The sequence below is a fragment of the Tachysurus fulvidraco genome, chromosome 11, assembly GCF_022655615.1.
Source record: "Tachysurus fulvidraco isolate hzauxx_2018 chromosome 11, HZAU_PFXX_2.0, whole genome shotgun sequence".
NCBI lineage: Eukaryota > Metazoa > Chordata > Actinopteri > Siluriformes > Bagridae > Tachysurus > Tachysurus fulvidraco.
This window is the reverse complement of record NC_062528.1, coordinates 9,969,084-9,989,883: the sequence shown is the minus strand read 5'-3', so window position 1 is coordinate 9,989,883 and position 20,800 is coordinate 9,969,084. Positions and strand designations below refer to the sequence as shown.

General features: G+C 40.6%; 1 protein-coding gene across 1 annotated transcript; it reads right to left on the bottom strand.

The window, feature by feature from the left end:
* Positions 1-8,066: 8,066 nt before the first annotated feature.
* tsr1 (TSR1 ribosome maturation factor) lies at positions 8,067-20,033 on the bottom strand. Its single transcript, XM_027148135.2, has 15 exons — positions 19,877-20,033; positions 19,348-19,451; positions 19,027-19,255; positions 17,079-17,213; positions 16,482-16,936; positions 16,036-16,195; positions 13,814-14,019; positions 12,264-12,481; positions 11,084-11,243; positions 10,878-10,988; positions 9,544-9,676; positions 8,924-9,040; positions 8,695-8,835; positions 8,498-8,572; positions 8,067-8,355 (listed from the first exon to the last, which is right to left on the bottom strand). The coding sequence occupies exons 1-15, from the start codon at positions 19,992-19,994 to the stop codon at positions 8,177-8,179; spliced, it is 2,541 nt and encodes an 846-aa protein (XP_027003936.2). The 5' UTR covers positions 19,995-20,033; the 3' UTR covers positions 8,067-8,176.
* Between the last annotated feature and the right edge of the window lie 767 nt (positions 20,034-20,800).

Sequence of the window (20,800 nt, the reverse complement as noted above, 5' to 3'; positions counted from 1 at the left end):
GCTGGGATATAGATGCCCTTTTTTATAGCTTATCTGCTGCTGCTGTTTGTCCTCCAGTCCTCCTTACCCTCTCTATCAGTGCAAATGTTTATATTAGGGACAAATTAGGTTCCATCTCATTCTTATATTAATAGAAATAATAAATAAGTTGTGGGCTAATTTGTGGGGGGTTTATTAAACCAGAAATAATAAATGTTTTTTTACTGGAAAAACCCCTTATGCTAGTAAACCACCTTGAATACATAAATGTTTGTTTCAAAAAAGGTTTTTCTTTTATAAGTCTATGATTATTATCCTTTATGACCCAAAATATAGGACAACTTTTTCTTGTTGTTCATCTTCTTTTTTGATCAGTGCCAGTTTTTTTGTTTGCTGGCTACAGGTTTGTTCTGAGTGGTGAAAGTACAATTTCCTGATATTATTATTATTATTATTATTATTATTATTATTATTATTATTATTATTATTATTGTTATTATTATTATTAACATAAGGAGGATATGTACAATCAAATTGATCTATTACAGACCTGAGATTATTCTACTCCTAAAATTTCCACCTGTTTTAAAATATAGATTTTCTTTTTCATTGAAATTGCAATCAGATTCAGGTTATGTGATTTATACGCTCTTACAAACTTTCAGGTTCTTTTTCCTGTGAGGAAACATTAAAATGTTTTACTGGGAAACCTACAATAGATTGTTTCCCCTTCAGAAAGTAACCAGAAAGTAAGAACCAAACTATCCTTAATGAACCATTGAAAAATTTTTTTCTAAGACTGTACTTGAGTGTACTTGAAGTTATTGAGGTATGGATTAAGCCCGATTTATGGGAATAAGTAATTAGGTTCATAAGAACTTCATTAGTGGCTGATCATAACCCTTACCACAGGAACATCCTTTAAAAAAAATCCAGACTCCTGGCAATATTTCACCTATGTCTCAGACCCCAGTCAATATTTTAGCAACCAATGATGACATGCTGTTGTCAACAAAGATGTTATTATATAATGAATAATTATTTAATGATTTGAAATAAGATGCCTCAAACACTAAAAACAAACACCAAAATATGGTACACAAATATAAAATTTTTTCATGGCTGTATCTCATTTCTGTGATGTTGTCTTTTCAAATGGATTGAACTTGTAATTTAAATAAGATATATGGATTTTAACTGTGCAGAACTGAGTGCACTAACTTCCTTTTTAACCAGCATGTCCAGTGACACATCACGGATCAATTCTAGTATTGTTATTATACAAATAACTTTAAACACATCTTCAGCGAATTAAAGTGTTGCCATACAAAACAGTTGTCATATATTTGTATACCTTCGGTTTTTGAAGCCCCAGGTTGTGATGATTGAGAGAGTCACTCACCTGACAGTAGTCTGTTTGTCACTACCGTCGTCTGAATCACTTTAGCAGATGACTGATGTCTTTTCCAAGGCTTTTCCCTTCAAATTACCCAAGATTAAGATGCTGTTCTTTCACTCGAGTGGTCAAAGTCACAGGAGTCCAGCTAAAAGAAGAGGAGGTATTGTCTCTCACTTCCAGTTTCCCTTGATGAACTGTTGATAACCTCAGTGACACAGATAGGCAAAAGCTAGACAAAGGACAGATGTGAGCCCTCCAGCACCTGGCTGTTTTTCAGTTCACTTTTAACACCGAAGTGTGGAATATAATTCATAAGCCATAAGTATCAGTGGCAGAAACAGTGGCTAAAGATAGCACACAATAGCTTAGAAGAAAGCTGTAAGGTGCTATATGATGTTTTACTGCTCGACCTTCTCGACTTAGATTACTAAAATAAATACAGATTCTAGAATAAATCATGCAGCAATCAATCAAATCATTTTTTATTTATCACATTTCAGGTGGTGATAGATGAAGTTCAGATTTAATTAGAAGAAAGAAGAAAGAAATTCTCTTGTCTGCAGTATTTATTGATGTTAACCATGACGATGGAGGAAATTTAAATGAAAACATTCACTCATTCGTCTTTAGTAACGATTTTATTTTGATCAAGGTCAGGGTGAATCCTGACACTATCCTGGGTTTGAGGTTGGAATACACCAAAGGATGGGATACAAGTTCAGTACAGGCCATAGAACAAGAATACACAGTAACGTAATATAGCAGCAAAATGTACACCAATGCTCAGATACACTGTTCTTTATCATGTCCTCTTTATTGAGGCCTCTGCCAGACTTTAAATCCAACTTGTCAAAACACTATTTAAAGAAATCTCGGTTAAGCCCAGTGTTGAACGATGAACTCTAATTGAACTGTCAGCACTTGTACACCTCCAGATCGATGCTGTAAGCAGTGATTTCATTTGAATGAACACAGAGTAGAGCACCTTCCTCTGGACAAGGTGTTGGAAAAGCCCAGGTACACAGACCCAGAACCACATTTGACAATACGAAAGACTTTCCTTTACAAAAGATACAAAAAAAAAAAAAGCAACTTGAAAGGAAACTTAAAACAAAAATTTCAAATGGCATAAAAATAGTTTTTGCAAAGGATATTTTTTTTCTCAATTCCTTGTTTTCTTGTTTTAGTTAAATCTTCATTGTTGTCCTTCACCCTCCCTCTAGTCCATAAGTTGACTCCCTAGCCACACAGGCCATCATAGCTTGAGAGATTGATCGTGGGCTCAGGTTTCGGTCTGAGTGGAGTTGTGCATGTTCTCTGTGTGCCTTTCTTTTGGCTTCTCTGTGATTATTTCCCGCCTCTCAGAAACATGCTAGTGTAAGTGAACGTGTGTATGGTATCCAGGGTGTACTCCTGCCTCACAGCCAGTGTTCCCGGCACAGGCTCTGGATCCTTCAATTATTCCAGATCCCTCATCAGGACCAAACAGTTATTGAAGATGATAGAACAAATTAAGAGACTACATAATATATTTCATGGTTTGGAAATGTAAAGGAACATACCAGGTTAAGTTAAAGGGGGTAAGAAGAAGATTCAGAGCATTATTTACCATAATGTCTTGTGCAGGTAAACCGCTAAAGACATTAAGATGCACAAGTGTTTCTCTATTTTCTGTTAGTTTCTCTGGGCTCTACAGGGTCCACAGCATTTCAATTCAGTCCACCCAGGGAATGACTAAAAACATTCCAATTAAGTTATTCTTACTCCATAAGGGTCTGGCAGATGGCCTGATGTCAATGCAGAGGAGTTTGGGAACTGGGGTGAAGAGGGTAACATTTAACCAGAGCATCCCCTCTGCTCAGAATGATGAGCGCACTCTCTATTTGTGGTCTGCACACATGCACGAACATTGACCCACTGCTGCCAGACTCACTCGGTTTAAATCAGTATCACACAAAGAATTGTGTAGTAGGACTGACATTTACATGCACCCTGTCCTAATTCACTGTAATGAGATGCGCTGAGACAGCTTTAGTGCACGGGCATGCACCAGGAGGATGATTTGCATTCTCTTCTCCTTTTGCGAGAGAACCCTGGCCGACACGCGGCATCCTGCCCTAGTAGTGTGTGCTGTTTAGTGGAGGTGAAAGCTAAGTGAAGGATTTGAGTGATTGATAGTGATGATATGAGTACGGGCTTTAATTGGGCACGTTGGGATTGGCGAAAAAGCATGCGCGCCACTTGCTGGCCAACAGCATCTCTGTGGAACGGCCCAGTGGTGCGATTCGTTCAAAATACCTTCACAGGCATGTGTCTATTATTACCAGATGTCACATTGAAACGTGGCCTTTTTTTGTTTCAGAGTGTTTAAGAGTGTGTCGTGTACCATGGCCCTATGCCTCCTGTGTGTGTCCTGTGTTCTTGGCTGATCCTGTTCTTTCCCAGTGCCAGGTGCTGCAGAAGTGGAGCTGGTGGTTATGGGTTGTATGTGTGTGTGTACAGCAGACCCACCAGATGATAATCTGCAGGGCACATGGCTGTACACTGAGCAATATCTGCTGCCTTCTCTCTCCTCATTAGCCCTACACAGACCAGCCATACACTCCTCTAACACACCCACACACATACATACATACATACATACATACATACATACCACAAAAGGGAAGAGTGGCCTTTGTTTTCTGTGTCCTACACACAACCTTTAGTGAACCTCCTCCTTTTCTCTCCTCTCCACCATGTAAATCTCTTTTCTGGCTTAATTCTCACTGAAAACCATATGGTGTGTGACATCATGAGGCCAGGAAGTAGAGTGAGAGAAAGACAGACCAAATGAGAGCAAGGGAATGAGAACGATTGCACCACCAGGTCTCAGTGCAGTGATGTCAGCAGAGAGGCATGCTAGGAGGCCTGTTGGGGGGCGAGGGGAGCAGGTTGGAAGTGTTTTTGCTTTTCTAGATTTCACTCCCACCTGTATAATCAGAGTAAAGCGGGAGAAGTAGCAGGGGTTCTTGAGAACCGCTTTGCATTCTGGGGCTGTCCCTCTACAGGAATGGGGAATGTTTGCACTCACTCATCATACACATGTATTCTCACTTTAACGCGATATCCTGTTGGCACTCTTGCTCTCTTGAGGTTGAGTTTGGCACATGGTACGCATGGATTTTTTTTTTTGCCACATCCTGGAAAATGTAAACATAACATCGGAGAGAAACACACATTTTTGGGAGTTCTGAATGCTACTGATGAAATTCATTAGCCATAACTACTGATGAAAACTTAGATGTACATCATGGGAGCCTATAGGGATAGATTTGATCCTACTTGAGCTCTTGATGAGTGCAATGCGTGCAGTATAGTAATGCATGGAGACCTGGAAGAGAAGCAGACTTGACATCTGGGATGTATGTTAAAGACCCGCAATGTGAAAAACCGTTTGCACCGAGTTGCCTTAATGAGACAAAAGTGCACATTCTACATCTGTTTGTATTGAACCATGAGATTTTCCATGTTTATACGCTATGATAGACAGAATCTAGGATTTCTCCTCCTACTCCTCAGTGGACTTCACGTCTGTTTCCGCTGCCCTCTCTTTCTCCCCCACTCCCCACTCTGTCTTGCTCCATCACAGCTCCATCCAACTGCTCTGCTCTGTTTATCTCTATCTCTCTCATCCTCTTAGTCTCTCTTACTGACGAGTCGCAATCTGCACACCAGGCCTTTCTGTCTGACAATCTCCCTCCCCTCCTGTGTTCGCTCGCTGGGTGAACTCTTCAGCTTTGTTGGGAGGTCCTGGTCTCCATACCACCACCACCACCACTATCCCCTTTCCTGCCAGCTCTCTATCAGCACGTACACACAAATAGACACACACACACAGACACACACACACACACACTACCCCTCTCCTCTTTTCTGATTAATGGCAGAGCTGGGGAGTATGCCAGGCCTGTTCCTTGCTTAGTGAAGTAAAGGGAGAGGAGAGGAAGGGAAGGGAAGGCAAGGCGAGGCAGGGCTGCTGCAGCTGTGGTTTTGGAGTCTGTCTCTCGGCCCCTGCTCTGCCCCCTTTCCCTCTCCATCTCCTCTCTGGCTCCTCCAGGGACACACGCCTTGGCCAGGCCCCAGGAACCAAGAACCAGGGAGTCAGGACCAGGGGGACAAAAAAGGGGGAAAAAAAGAATGCAAGGCTGTGATGTATAGTGGGGTCGATCGCACAGCGAATGAGGGTGAATTTAAGGGAAATGGCAGGATGTTTGAGTTTTTTTGGCAGGGATAATAGATAGCTCAAAAAAAGTTCAGGGGACAGCAGGAATGCCAGGAAAGTTTTTTAAGAATCATAGGCTACTCTTACATTAAAATGATATGTGACGGAACATTCTTTATCAAATATTTCTAGGGTATATATTCTAATCCCTAAAGATTTTAGGAATAACTTGTAAGGTCAGAGGAAACCCTCAAGGAATTTTGTGTCCTTTTTTAGGATATAAATGTCAGTACATTTAAATTTGCATTAGATACAGTATACAAAGGTGTAATACAACGTGTATTTGTAGTATGCCATGCAGTTTTGATGTACTCTCTCACTTTTAATGTTTTATGAGCTGTAGTGCTGCGGTGTGCTGACCTCACACTCACCCCGGTGCCACCCAGCCTGTGCGGGACTCAGGCGCGATTGGCCCCAGCCAAAACTCTACAGCAGCACATCTGTTATCCATAAACGCCAGCCACTCACTTCATCTCCTTCGCCCACCCCCTACCTCCTCCACTTCTTCTGCTGGTTTATTTCTGCTTTGCCATCTGAGCAGGCCATGTACTGTTCCCCTGCCATCTTGTATTTTTTTTCCATCTCTGCCCAACCACTCACTGGTTGTTCCCCAATCCTGCTCTTTGGAACCCCATGCTTTTTATCTTGTTCCAACTGAAAACGTTCTTAACCAATATATCCTAAACTGGAAGCCAGCTGAGTGTGGTGGCTGTGAATTAGGAGCCACAGGATGATCCAGCTCCAAGCCACTAGCATTAACCATTTCTGATATTCCCATGGCCCAGTCATGGCCGAACATCATCGTGTGCATGAAATATCTGAATTATATCTCTCCAGTTTGGATTTTTGTCACGAGACACCCTTTACCTTTACTCATTGCTCAGTAAGCCGATCATTTCCTTCTGAAAATGGCAGGGATGTTTTCGGGTCATCTGTGTGGCTCTAGAGAAACTCTCCCCATCCACATTCCATTCATGTGTTGCTTAAAGTTAAGGACAATCTCCAGTGTGGGAGGATTAGATTTCCTCTCTAGATCATAAGCATTTGGCCAGGCGCACCACACCCATTAGCTTTAAAGAAGATGTGTTTAACACGTCCTCACTGAATACCCAGTGTGCACTATAGCCTTAAAAAAATGAACAAAGAAAATAAATTGAGTGCCTCGACTTAACTGTCCGGAGCTTTAAGTGCACCCCCAGGAAATAAAGACATATAACCCTCATGCAATTTTTTTAAATATCATTATTTTGACTTTTTCCACTGTAATCAAATTCACAATGTGCGCAAAAAAATAAAAAAAAATAAAAAATCACATACTGAACTTTTTCTCCCTCATATCCTGGATCATCATGTCCTTTCCAAGACCAAGCATTCACCTTTTCTTTTCCCAGACATATTGGCATGAATCTATGTTGGGGTCCCAGAAGAACCCTGGGATGAATCATGTAGCTGCAAGCATGCAAGAGCACTGTCTTATGATAAATATTACAAACCATAAATCATTGTTTCCCAGGGAAAAAAAGGAGGTGGGGGTGTTAGAGAGAACAGAGTAAGGGAGAGAAAGTGTGTGCAGAAAAACATTTAGGAATCTGGAGAGAAAACAAAAGCAGGGTCACATTGTGTGTGTGAGTGTGAATGGTGGTGAAAATGGGGCTTCAGGTCAGAGAGACCACTGGGGAGTGGGAGTGGTGGAGGAGGCAGAGGAGAAGAGGATAGGATTGTGGGAACACAGCCAGCAGCTTCGGACCAAAGCCATGTTCTTCGACCAGAAAGTCCATTAAAAGCCTGCTGAGATTTGCGTATACATACGCCAGCGTTTCACTGAACGAATCTACGCACCAGTGGCCAAGTGAGAGTCGAGCCATTTTTGGTTCAAACTGAAGATGAGCTCATGATAGCATTATTTAATACGTGAACATGAAGAATGTGCTTTTCTCTATTCAGAAATCTAAGACATTATTAGTTGAGATTTCAATACTAATTCTGCTCAGGATTTAGGGTTGTACTGGAAATAAATGCTCTGCAAATTAAGACTGCTGCACACAATGGTGCATTAGATGGCATTGCTGCCTCACAGTTCCAGACTCACTGGTTGGGATTGTCTTATCCCCACATTCACATGGGTTTCCTCTGGGATCCAGCTACAGCATGTGTGTGTATGTGCCACCCAGGATCTGTTCCAGCCTCAGGCCCAGTGTTTCAGTGATAAACTCTGGATCCCCCAACACCAGGATAAAGATGAATGATATGGCTGCAGCAAGTAGCTGATTATATAAAATGGTTTACAGTGACATCAGGATACTATAAGACCTCATAAGTAGCCAAATGTATAAGCAGCCAGGCAACTTCATTTTAATGCAGGCATGCCATCTAGTGGCCATCACAAGAAATGCTTAAATATAAATTTGTCATAAAGTCATGTGGTAAATTTCATTAAAGGATTTATTCCGTTAGAAGTGTATACAGTGTTATAGAAGCCAATAGTGTGAAAGTCATGTCCACTGCCTCTGCCAGTCCATAATCATCTCTCCTGTTTACTCCATGTCAATATCATGGAGATCTTCTGGCTCCTCTTTCTTCACCCAGGGCACAGGATGAGGCACATAGGGGTCATATGTCCAGCGCGGAAACGCTCTCTTATAGAGGTTCATCAGCACCGTGTCCTGAGAACGCAGCTGACTGTCAAACACACATTTCATGTGACCGTGTGTACCTGTGTAGAAAAAAGAGGAATACGCACATTAGTTTTAATCTCGGACCGTAAACTTTAATATGTAGCTCTATACGACTCCTTATATAACTGAAAATCAGCTTTAGCTCTACAATAAATAATTGTGTTTTTCTTTTCTTCTCACCCAAAGCCTCCTTGATGTGTCCTCTCCGGCCCCACTTTGTGCGCAACTCCACCGGCTTAAACCACAGAATATCATCTGTAAGGAAAGTCACAAAAGCGATAAAGTTTCACACAAAACTGCCCCCTGTGGCTTATGAACTATCCCTGAGCTGCTTATATTATATACATACACACACACACATTATATATCCTCCTCACCTCTGTTGAAGAACATGTAGCGGACCACAGCAGAACGGCGGTTAATCTTGAAGGGGTGTCCACTCAACACAATCCTCTTCAGCACCACACGCTGAGGGTCACAGCTCAGAAGGCTGCCTGTGGCCACCAGGTCCTGCATTCCTGAAACAGGAAGAATCAGTGAACAGTCACCTCATTACAAATATGCTTAAAAGTAAAAAAAAACACGACCAGGAGGAGTGTCACTTACCATTGGCTCTCTGTTTGAAGAGCAGGACTCCGGCAGTCGGGAACGTAATTGGAGCGTAAACAGACACAACTGAAGGTGCATCAGCACGGAGAAAACGCTCCATCTTATGTTTGTCCCCTTAAAAAAAAAAGAAGGGAAAAAATCAATCTCTGTTATAGGTCTTTATTACAAAGCCTCAGTTACAAAAAGTTAGAGGTATATCCACATTCTAAATGTTGCAAGCTTCACAGTTTCTTTGAACCATTCTAAATAGAATAATAACGTGTTTTGTCAGGGACCAGGAAACTACAAAATGGTGGAACATATCTACACGTTCAGCATCATTAATATGCTCGTATGTCTGAATATGCAATTTGCCTCCAGGCCTGATACCATCACACATGTCTATCAGACTAAATACCTGCTCAAAAGCTAGCTTGCACTCTCACAGATTTCATTATTTGACTCTCAGATATCCATTGAAACGTATTTAAACTGTCAAAACATATTTGCACATTTTTTTAACCAATCTGCAACCAATCATTTGTATACCTGATATAGACTGCAAAAATATTATTGTACTGTGTATGGTTGTGCATGTGACCACTAAAATTTCTATTAGAAGCTATGAAAGGCCATACCGCTGGTGTGCTGAGAGAAGATGGGTGAAGCTCGAAAGCGTCTGAAGCCACATTGGAACACCAGCTCCTCTTTAGACGCAATGGGTTCTGTGAAACCAGGCTGCCGCCGTACCAGCACATGCATCACTGACATCTACACACAGACCACAGAAACGGGCAGCACTTTTTAGTAATTGAATAACATTTTGTATAAAACAAAGCAAACATGTTATACTCAATATCCTGTTTTTGGAAAATGGATCAAGGGGAACTCTCTCAAGCTGGACAGAACACATCTAGCTTAAAACTATATTGTCACCAGTGTTTTCCCCCATAGTGAATAGTGACCTCATTGATCAAAGGATGTTCAAGGACAGATTAGGGCTGGGCGATTAAACGATAACGATATGTATCGCGATAGACACGTGATCGATATCAATAAAAAAATGTGTTCGATAAAACGTTCGATATTTTTATTCTTTGTCGGAAGAAAACAGAAGTTTGGTTGCATTAACAAAGGCACTTACTCTCTGGTAACCTAGCAACGTAGGGAGTGACACGCTTACAGCCAATCATGTAACAGGATCATTTTGGTTGCACCATATCTTTGTCTCCTACTGGTCTGCTGAATTCCTCTTCAGTAACCGGCGACTGATAAACAGAAAATGAGTGCCGCAGTGAGCGAGGAAATTGTAAATAAGGGAGGAAAAGTCAGCTCGCCAGTATGGCAGTTTTTTGGATAAGTCTGACCGTAGTCAGACCAATGTCTTCTGCAAATTAGAAGAGTGATACTCTAAATCATACTGTTTTTTATATTACGGATGTATCTCAGTCTACCTCAGTTTTATTTATGTTTACAAAACACTGCACATATTTTAAAACACTTTATTCACCAGAAGGTGAACAGCTAGTGAACTTCCTAGCTCTAAACTTGCACTAAATTCTCAGGTTTCTCTGTGTTTATATTTAACACTTTGCACTATTTTATTACACTTTATTAAGCATTTCTTACATTTTCTTTCATTTTGCACCTTAGATGTTATAGATAATAGTTCATTGTGACTTTAGACTTATGTTTACATTTTAACTATTTGAGGTTTCCCGGTTGTCAACATTTCCGTCTTAATAACTGAGGGGATTATGATCAGAGGAAGGTTAAGTTTAAAATAAAAATGTTAAAATATTATATATTTTTCTCCTGGTCCTTATATTAAATGGGTCATAAAAAATAACAATAATTATCGATATCGTCCGATATGAAACACTGATATCGTGATACAGTTTTCAGCCATATCGCCCAGCCCTAGGACAGATGAATGAATGAATGAATGAATGAATAAATTATGATGTTATACCTTCTGCTCATGTGGGAGCAGGGAGACCAGCACCAGGGGTTTGCCTGCCTGAAAGCTCTCCATCACTGAGACAGGAACGTCCTCGAGGTGCAGCGTCACGTACCAGCCAACCTGCATGTGATTAGGACATCACTCATATTATAATATGTGGTGCATTACTAAGATATATAAATCTCTTTCTCGCTCTCTCTCTCTTTCTCTCTCACCATGGCCCCTTCCTGCTCAGTGGCTGCCTCGGCCAGGACACGGCGACGCGTCCGCTCAAAGTTCTGGAACTGGAAGATGCGCGAGTAGTTGAGAGGCAGGTTCTCCATGGGGTCCCATGGAGAGGAGCGGAAACTCTTCAGACCTCTGTACCTCTGAAATCTGAGCCACATCCCCAAACAAACAAAGCTGTGAGTCTGATCTTTGCACTTTACTAAAGGATCTGAGTAGGTGTCAAATTTCAAAGTTTGTCAGACTCCCTGTGAGGGAGGAAAGATTATTATATGGCAATGTTACAGAGGCTGTAGCAGCTGGACACCGAGAAGCTTCCCATGTAGCAAAACTGGATGCAAACAAATTCATTTGTTAATTGTTCACAACGTTATTTACACAAGAAATGTGGTCATGAAAATCCAGATGAAAAAAAAAGAAAGAAAAGTCTGTATCATACAAAGAGCTTGAGTTTCCGTAAACAGACATATAAGGAGCCCGAACCGGACACTTGACACACTGACTGATCATATTTCCTTCAGATTCATATAATTAACATGGTTACAGTTTTATTTCAATCAGTATATTGTGACTGCACACAAACATAGTGATAAAGTTAATCTGTAGTTCTAGTTTTTGATAAACTCTATTTAGGGATCTTTCGAGATTTGGGTTTCTTGTTTTCTGCTCTCTGTGAACTGTTTTGAAACTTTGTGGCCTTTAACCGTAAAAATACAAAATAAAGCGTAACCTATATTTTTAAATCTGTCTTATTAAAATCAAATCATATTAGTTTGATTTGGCCTAAAAAAAAATGACAATCTTTGTTTAAAGATTAAAAAAGGGCTGACTGTGTCCACTTCCCTTTTCTGCCCCAGGCACCACAGATCTATGAACCCAACACACCCCTCCAGACCCCACATCCCCAGGTCCTTCCACTCCCCCCTCCCACTAACATACGACAACATGCACCAGTCACTTTGTGCAGCATTGGTCTGCTCATTTTTCACTATATCTGCATATACCTTGCACCGCTTTATTTAAATTCCATTGTTAATATTTTGCACCTTGGGACTGAGAGAAATACAATTTCAATTCTCTATGTTTGTACTGTACATATGGAAGAGTTGACAATAATGAAAACTTGAACTTGAACTTAAGACACAGAAGTTGAAACGTTTTGTCCCTTACCTTATCCTAGCAGCAACATCTAAAGGTGTATCTACTTCATCAGGGAACATTTCATGTGAGCGAGCTTCACGATAGCGCTTCAGCCCATCTTCCTCCTCAGCTTCATCTATGGCTTCGTCGTACTTCTCCTCGGCTCCAACGCGACCTGCGGAGCTTATTTCCTCCTCTTCCTCCTCATCGCCATCATCCTTTTCAGCATCATGACAAGCGTCACCATCCTTAATGAAGGAAGAGTAAACGAGTAGGTGTGGATGATGAAAAGAAATGTACATCACAATACTTGTTTTTCCACAATACACCCGACAGATGGGAATATTTATTTGAGCTGATGGTAGAATTGGATTCCACACACAGCACATGAGCACAAACCGTCTCGTGTCATAAATCATTTCAAACCAATACAAAAGGAAACAAAGAATGCTTTCGGTATCAGAATATTTCAGTAAAGGTGTATTGTGAGAAATTCATCAACATAATATTTAGTCCAATTGCTACAAGTGACCAAAACGTGATTTGATTTAATCAGCAACTGAGAGAACTAGAAATTAATGATTTCATTGCAAATTGTAAGTCTCCTTTAAAAATATGTTTTGTTAAAACGGTTTAAACTTGGTCCAGAAGTCTAGTTTTTTTTCTTTGATATCCATCACTAAACATACACAGCCTTTGTGGTTGCTGAGATGTGAAAGGGGCAAGACATACTGCTGGGGTGAATCCACACCCTGGAGGGGTCAAACTGCAGAACAATCACAGGTGTACTAATAAAAATAATCTCTCTGTATCATCTGTGGTACCACTTCCCTCCTTGTTAACATCTTGCATTGTGAAGTCCTCTTTGGTGCTCAAGCAGACATCAAACGCATGCTAATTGGGATTAAACGAAAATAAAGCCTGCGTACACGAGGAGCTTCCCCCCTGCTCCTTTCAAGCCGAGCTGGTATAAATAAATGGCCGCCTGCTCTGCAAACCCCAACAGGAAGCCCTGTCCAAAGTGGAGGAAGTCAGGAGGCTTCTCTCGGGACAGGCCTGCCGCTCCAAACACTATTGTTGCGCTGCTCAGCCTGGCACTAAGAATGAGAGGCAGACACTGAGAAAACAAACAATGCCTCTGCACCATGCAGCGCACAAAGAACCAGTCACGTATGCACTGTTCCACCCGCAGTGTGCCTGCCCACCTGCCCTCTCTTAACCAATCAGCCACACCTTCTGCCTTTATGTACACACGAGCTACGCATTATCGGCCTGCACAGCAAGTATGAAGTAGCTTGACCTGCTTTGTTCTCATTGCTCAGTGCCTTCCTTTGCTGCCAGCGTAGGCAACAACACAGTAATGTGCACAATACCAACATATACTAATGACTTTCTGGGCAGTGAAAGTCACGTAAAAATGTTTATAGCTCTATTCTCTATTCTATAGCTTGAGCTTTGGAGCCAAGATTCCTAAGCATGCTTTAACAAAATACTTCAAACAGCATTTAGATTTATAGAAAACACTGTAGGGTTGAGCTTCTTCAAGCCTGCGTTTCTAACCTAGAAGTCTGTTTAAATACCTGAGACTCATTTTCAGCATCCTCTTCCATCATCTCATCGGCATCATCTTCTTCTTCATCATCATCATCATCATCATCACAGCTGTCCAGATTGTCCTCTTCATCATCTTCGTTCTCTTCTTCTTCATCATCATCCACAATCCATGCGGCCTGATAGTCTGAAGTACCCTTTGGCACCTTCATGACCTTTCGGGTCTTCCTGGCTTCTACACGTCCAGGAACATAAAGAATATTTCACGTCACACAGGAACACAGAGTTCATGCATTATATTACTCATTCCATGCAGCACAATTGAGCCTAATGTTAATGATGGTCCCAAAAACTGGCATCTAAACAGGCTTTTCAAAATCTCCAAAGGCAGCATTAGGTGTAGCAGAACATGACAGTTAATCAGCTCAGGTTTAGGATTGGACACCCCTAATCTATAGGAATGCTAACTACATTCATTTAAAAATAAAAAATTGAACAACAATCCTTATGCAGTCATGGTGAGCACAGTCATGTGACAATACATTAGGTTTTACTCATTCGTTTAAGTGATTCATCTTGATTATGGTCCCTGTGGGTTAAACTAGATATCTCTTTATATTTTGCCACACAACCAACCAAGAGACTGTTGAAAAAATGTCAGCGGAAAGGGCCAAGAATGCACACTTATACACTCCCTGACAAAAAGTCTTGTCTCCTATCCAAGTTGTAGGAACAACAAATAATAACTTGACTTCTACTTGACCATTTAGAATCAAAAGCTTGGCTTATATGAAAGGCAAAGGCCTCTAGATTATGCTTATTTTACCTAAATAAAATCTTATCATGCTTTGATTTTTAATTATTTAATTAGGACAGAAAGGTCAGACTTTGCTTAGACAAAAGGTCTTGTCACATCTTTAAAGGATTCAACCAATCACAGATTATAGCATCACCTGTGAGAAATACTGTAACTGACACATTCCCAGGTGTGTAGAAGAACTCCAGCACACAAGACCTTCATTTGAAATGCATCCTGACCTCTGACAGCATGCCAAAGATTCAACCACAGACCAAAGTGCTGATCATCAAGTCTCCTGTCTCCTGCTACATCTGTAATGTATCTAAATGTCAAGTGGAGAGGATAAGAAAAAGATTTGCAGTAACCGGTGAAGTTCATGACAGGCCCAGGTCAGGCAAACCCCGTAACACAACTGTTCAAGAGGACCGTTTGTTGGTTCGACAGTCCGGGGTCAGCCCTTTTTCACCTGCAGCAGAGGTACATAACAACTGGCCACAAGAAACCCCTGTATCTACAAGAACAGTTTGTCATATTCTCTCACAAAATGGTCTCAATGGTCAAATTATTGCTCAGAATCCAGCATTAAACAGAAGACAACTAAAAAATCTTGTTGCATTTGCCAAGACCCACAGCTTGCAGGAAGGATGGACTGTGGAAAAGTGGCAGAAGGTTTGAATAATCTATTGAACTGTATCCCAATCGTCGCAAATATTGCAGAAGACCTATTGGAACCCGCATGGACCCAAGATTCACACAGAAAACAGTGTCAAGTTCGTTGGAGGAAAAATCATGGTTTGGGGTTACATTTAGTAACGGGGGCGTGCGAGAGATCTGCAGAGTGGATGGCAACATCAACATCATACTTCAGCCTCCACATCAAAGTTCCTGGATGCAAAGAAGGTCAAGGTGCTCAGGATTGGCCAGCACAGTCACCAGACATGAACATTATTGAGGAGGAGGCATTGAAGATGAAACCAAAGAATCTTGAACTCTGGGAGTCCTGCAAGAATGCTTTCTTTGCCATTCCAGATGACTTTATTAAGAAGTTATTTGAGTCATTGCGGAGACGTATGGATGCAGTCCTCCAAGCTCATGGGAGTCATACACAATATTAATTCTTTTTCCACTGCACCATGACTATGTTCTGTACTGTACATTATTTCTGTTAAGTGACAAGACTTTTGTCTAAGCAAAGTCTGACCTTACTGTCCTAATTAAATAATTAAAAATCAAGGCATGATAAGGTTTTATTTTGGTAAAATAAACGTAATCTAGAGGCCCTTGCCTCACATAAGCCACTTCGGATTCTAAATGATCAACTAGAAGTCAAGCTGTAATTTGTTGTTCCTACAACTTGGATAGGTGACAAGACTTTTGTCAGGGAGTTTAGATTTGGTATTTGGTAAATTGGTATTTTGTACAAAGGATTCATTCCTGCATTTGTTGTTATACCTTCAGCCTCCTGAAGCTCAGACTCCGTAGGCCAAGTCTGTTCTCCGTCCATGGGATCAACCTCAGCTTCTGTCTGCAGGCTCTCTCTCTGAGAGGGGTCAGACTTCATTAAAACACGCACCTCTTCTCCAGGTCCATTCTCATCTCCAGCACTCCTGTCCTGTGCATACATCAGACACACAAGTGTAGTCAGCATGGCAGACTAGAATTACTGACAAAATAACCCAAAAAAAAAAAAAGGTTTTCAGAGCTTGGTCACGATAACACAATATGTATCATTAAACAAAAACATCATGCATTTTGTATGTAAAAAAGTTTTAATATTAATATTAGTATTAATAATAATAATTTACTCTTCATTTGCTCTAAATTTTCACAATGCATCAGTGCGTATTTTTCTGATCATGAGAATGTCAAAGAGTTGCTGCTGAATATTCTGTACTCACCATCATCTCCACATCTCGTCCCCTGGCTGGTTTTACAGGTCGTTGTACACCCGTGACAATAGGCATAGGGTCTGTAGGTGCATCGATCTGACTGAGCTGAAAGTCCCCGTGGCCTGCAATGTGTACCAGTCTGTTCACCTGAAGAGGCCTACCTTGGATATACCCCGACACCCTCAGAGTGCCCAGTCCTGTAGGTGGCCCTTCTGTGCCTTCCTGCTTACTGTTTGGGGTGTAAAAAGCATTTTGAACTAGCATGTGTGAGCGCCTTGAACGGAAGGCCAGTCGCCTCTGTTTCTGTGCCCCCAGGTGGCGGAGCAGCAGCAATGCATCCTGCTCCGTGTCCATAGAGAAGAGATGTGCGTCTGGGAAACGAGTCTCGGCCAAGCGGGACAGCGAACGTCGAGATTCGGTCCGCTTCTTCACTGCCAGGTCGGCGATGCCCTGAAACACCAAAGCTGAACAGTATATAATGGATTAGAGACAGAAAACAGTCATCAGTGTGAGAATGAACAGTTCTCAGCGTTACAGAAGGTAAATATTAAGACTGTTTAATTTCTAACGATGCCTTTGGTTTCCATCTTCTGCTTCATCTCTTACCATGACTTGGTAGTCCTTGTGCAAAGAGACAGGAAAGGCAGTAATCTCCATAACTGTCCCAGCCCTCTTTGGACTCAAGCACAAACAGCAAACTATCTGCCACCTTGGCCACATCAAGGAGAGAGTGCAGATCAGCTGAAAAAAAAAACATACATGAGCAAAATAAATGCAGCTGAATACTGAATTACAGATTGTTTTCAATGTTTGTTCAGTAAATAACCAGAGGTAATATTCATGAAGGATCTTACAAGTAGCTCCTAAAACAAATTTGCATGTTAATCCTAAAAAGACCCTAAAATCCCAATTGCCTAATCTTAAAAAAGTCAATGTGTCTCAGCAACCGAAACAAAAAAAAATGTTAAGCTGTTAACTCTTAACTTTTTCCAAGTTTATTTAAATAGAAAAGGACACAACTTTTACTGCTGTCTGACAAGAATGGATGTGTGATGTAAAAAGTCAGTCAGTGGCGTTCAATATGCAAGTTTGGTTTATATTCTCTGAACTAAAGTCTCATGGTAAGTCTGTCCTTCATACAGTGGCACGATTGGAAACATTACTCAGATACAGTTATTTTACATATTACTATCACGGATTTAGCAGTTTGTCTTTAAGGCGGGGAAAACAAATAGACCAAGGGTTTCAGATTACAAATGACAGATTTTCAAGTAATTGCCATAATTTGCTCCTTATTTGCATGTATTGTCTCATAACCACACCGCTTATATGCACTCATACAGCTGAAGCCAAAGATGATTACATTCCATCTAGGCTAACTTTTTCACAAGCCCCAATAAATTAAATTTAGTTATTAGTTAGTTTATTTGTGTAAGAAGTCATTTCAAAGTAACATCTAATAAACAAATGTCTTGTGTATACTACATTATTGTTTGGTAGCATCACCTTCCTGAACCAAATGATTGGGGTAGGCCTTCCACAAGTATCTTATAAGATCTTGCCAGAATTTATGGCCAAACCTTTACACAAAACTTGTGTAATTCGGTCAGCTTGAAAGTTCTTGGCCGGGACCCACGTTTGTTCTTCTCTGTGAGTCAGTCTGTGGCACAGTCTGGTAATATTGTCAGACAATAGACACTTTCTTATGTTGTCTACATCCCCAATGCTGTAAAAGCTACACTAAAGTCAGAGCTGGGAGCTATTAGTGGTGTGCTGTAACAAAATAACTAAATAAATAAAGGAGCTGAACACCAAACACAAGTATTCAGCAACACTCCAACACAGAACAGACATCAACCCAACTAAAAGATGAAGAAATTTTACTTATAAACGGAGGCACTTCTGACGTTTGGACATGGTTTGGGTATAACAAATCAGACACTACATTTTTTCATCAGTTTAAAAGAAAATTAAATATATATTGTGATGTACATCATTTAAGCAATGAAATGATTCATATCATGACAAACAAACAGTCACCTTGGTGTATGTAAACTCTGATGACAGGAATTCTTAAATAGTGAATTACAGCTGAAATAATTTGGTCTCTTATTTGTCTCAAATTTATCTTTTGAGACAAATTTGTCTCTTGTTTTATAATTACATCTACTTGCCAAAAGTAACGTATAGCAACATGAAATTATGTGAAATTATGAACAATTGAGATTTAATATCCTAGGTGCAAACATTTTAATACAACTGGCGATTTTATGTTATTGACTCTGCAAAACAGTCACTGAAACACATTTTGCCTACAAATCCCAATCAACCACAGGGTAAAGGGAAAATTCTATAATCAAAAATGGAATTTTCAGACCAGTGTAGTGTCAGTGTCCCAAGTTTAAAAATAAATAAATAAATAGATAAATAAATAGATACTTTTTGGGGGGGGGGGGGGGCGCGCAATTCTACAGGATGGATAAAAGAGGGTTCAAATGGTTGCACATCAAATACATAGTAATTACTGTGGAAACACAATGTGATAAAATGTTACCAGTGTCAGGCTGATAAAATGTGAATCTTTGTTTAAAGCGTGGAATAACAAGGCCAAAGCTGCGCCGTTCCCCTGGAATTCCCTGGTGTTCATGGAGAACTCCTCCAATTCCATCTGCTCTCAAAAGCTGGGTCACAGCATCAGCATCGACCCGAGAGTGCAATCCAATCACAGCCACAAGGTGAGGCGGCCCATCTCTGCTGCCTAGCCGGCGCTTCTCTGACAAAGCCTGAAAGACCAAAAACAGAGAAGTTAACTTGCTTATTCTCTTCAACATCAATTTTTAGATGTATGTGACGTTAGGCTAGATTAATTCCTTACCAAGTCCTTTTTGTTGCGGCGCAGCTGATTGGCTTTGTGTCGCTTGTCAAGCTTACTCAGCTCTCGTCGTTGTTTTTTGGTAAGAGCCACCACAGCAACTCTGCCTAAGAGACAAAATGAACTGAAGATCTGTCCAGAGTTCATGCCATAGTTTAAAAAAACAGATGTTTGTTTGCTTGTTTTACATCATATTTCACTAGGAGGTGTAACCTGACATTTAAGGTGGCGAGAAGAGGACATTGTCTTTAAAAAAAAAGCCATAAAAGATCATGTACATGTAACAACTGAGATATTGTCAGATCATATCACCCAACCCTAATATCCATGCATGCAATGAGTTAAAGCTTAGTAAAATCAATGACCTAGATGGAGGTTTTATCATCGTACATTTATCCCTGGCTTACTACTGTCACTACTACTGAAATATGATCCAGTGCATTTATTGACTTTAAACACGTGTTTAGTCTAAACAGTCATGCCATGGCTCAAAGAATGCCACATGGAGTAAAAACAAAGCGCCCAGGATTACCCTTATTCTCACGCCCGATCTCTCCCTTCGTTCGATGCTTCCCATGTTTATGCTGCTTGTTTTTCTGTTTGTAAACCCCAGCTCGATGAGCCTCCTGTTGCTCTTTGCCAGGAGCCATTTTCCCTCGTGCTGCACGTGTAAACTTTAAATGACGTCATATTCCTGCGCCGACAATCGGAGAGCAGTGGAGAAGACTGCCATCTGCTGTTCAGTCACATTACTGTTGTGGTTTTTAGGGTAAAGGAAACAGATCTGGTTATGATCATATTCAAAATATTAACGAAGAATAAACTCTTCAGCTATTGGGAACAGTCATTTTTGATTATTATCACTGAGTATCAAAATGTTTATAAAATGAAACTTTTATGCAAAGTGGAAAAAATGTAGAAAAAGAAAAACAAATATGTACAGAAGGTTGTAACTCTGCGTGTGACCTTGGCTGACAAATTCACAGAATCGATCATTGCACACTTCAAGAGAACTGCAACAGTAATCCTTGATGGCTTTTAGCTGACATAATCTCATCCATGTTTGGTCTTGCAGTGGGAGGTTTCCTTCTTCATTTGGGGTTTTGCTCAGGAAATGCCAGCAGGCCAGCGGAGATATGCCACAGAGGAAGTGTGCAGGATACAGAACTTATGTTTTCAGTAAATATCATTTTCTCAAAGCTTAGAACGTCTTCTCATGTTTATCTCACAAGACAATTAAAATGGCATCCTCTTGAATGTGGTGTGAATACTGAGTGCTTCATTGCATTGTTTCATTAAACGTATGTATATATTCAATGTAGGTATGTAATGCCATCTGAACTCTGTTTAAAATATTAGACCATAAACCATCAGTAGTAGGAAAGAGATTTGCTAACTTACTGTCCTAAATGGTTACATCATGTTTATTTGTTTGTTTTAGTTTGTTTGTTTGTTT

Coding starts and splice junctions, on each gene's coding strand:
- tsr1 (XM_027148135.2), bottom strand. CDS start 19,994: ATGGCTCCTGGCAAAGAGCAACAGGAGGCTCATCGAGCTGGGGTTTAC. Junction 16,937..17,078: donor ACAAGGACTACCAAGTCATG/GTAAGAGATGAA, acceptor TATACTGTTCAG/CTTTGGTGTTTCAGGGCATC. Junction 8,836..8,923: donor CTTCAAACAGAGAGCCAATG/GTAAGTGACACT, acceptor TTCCTGTTTCAG/GAATGCAGGACCTGGTGGCC.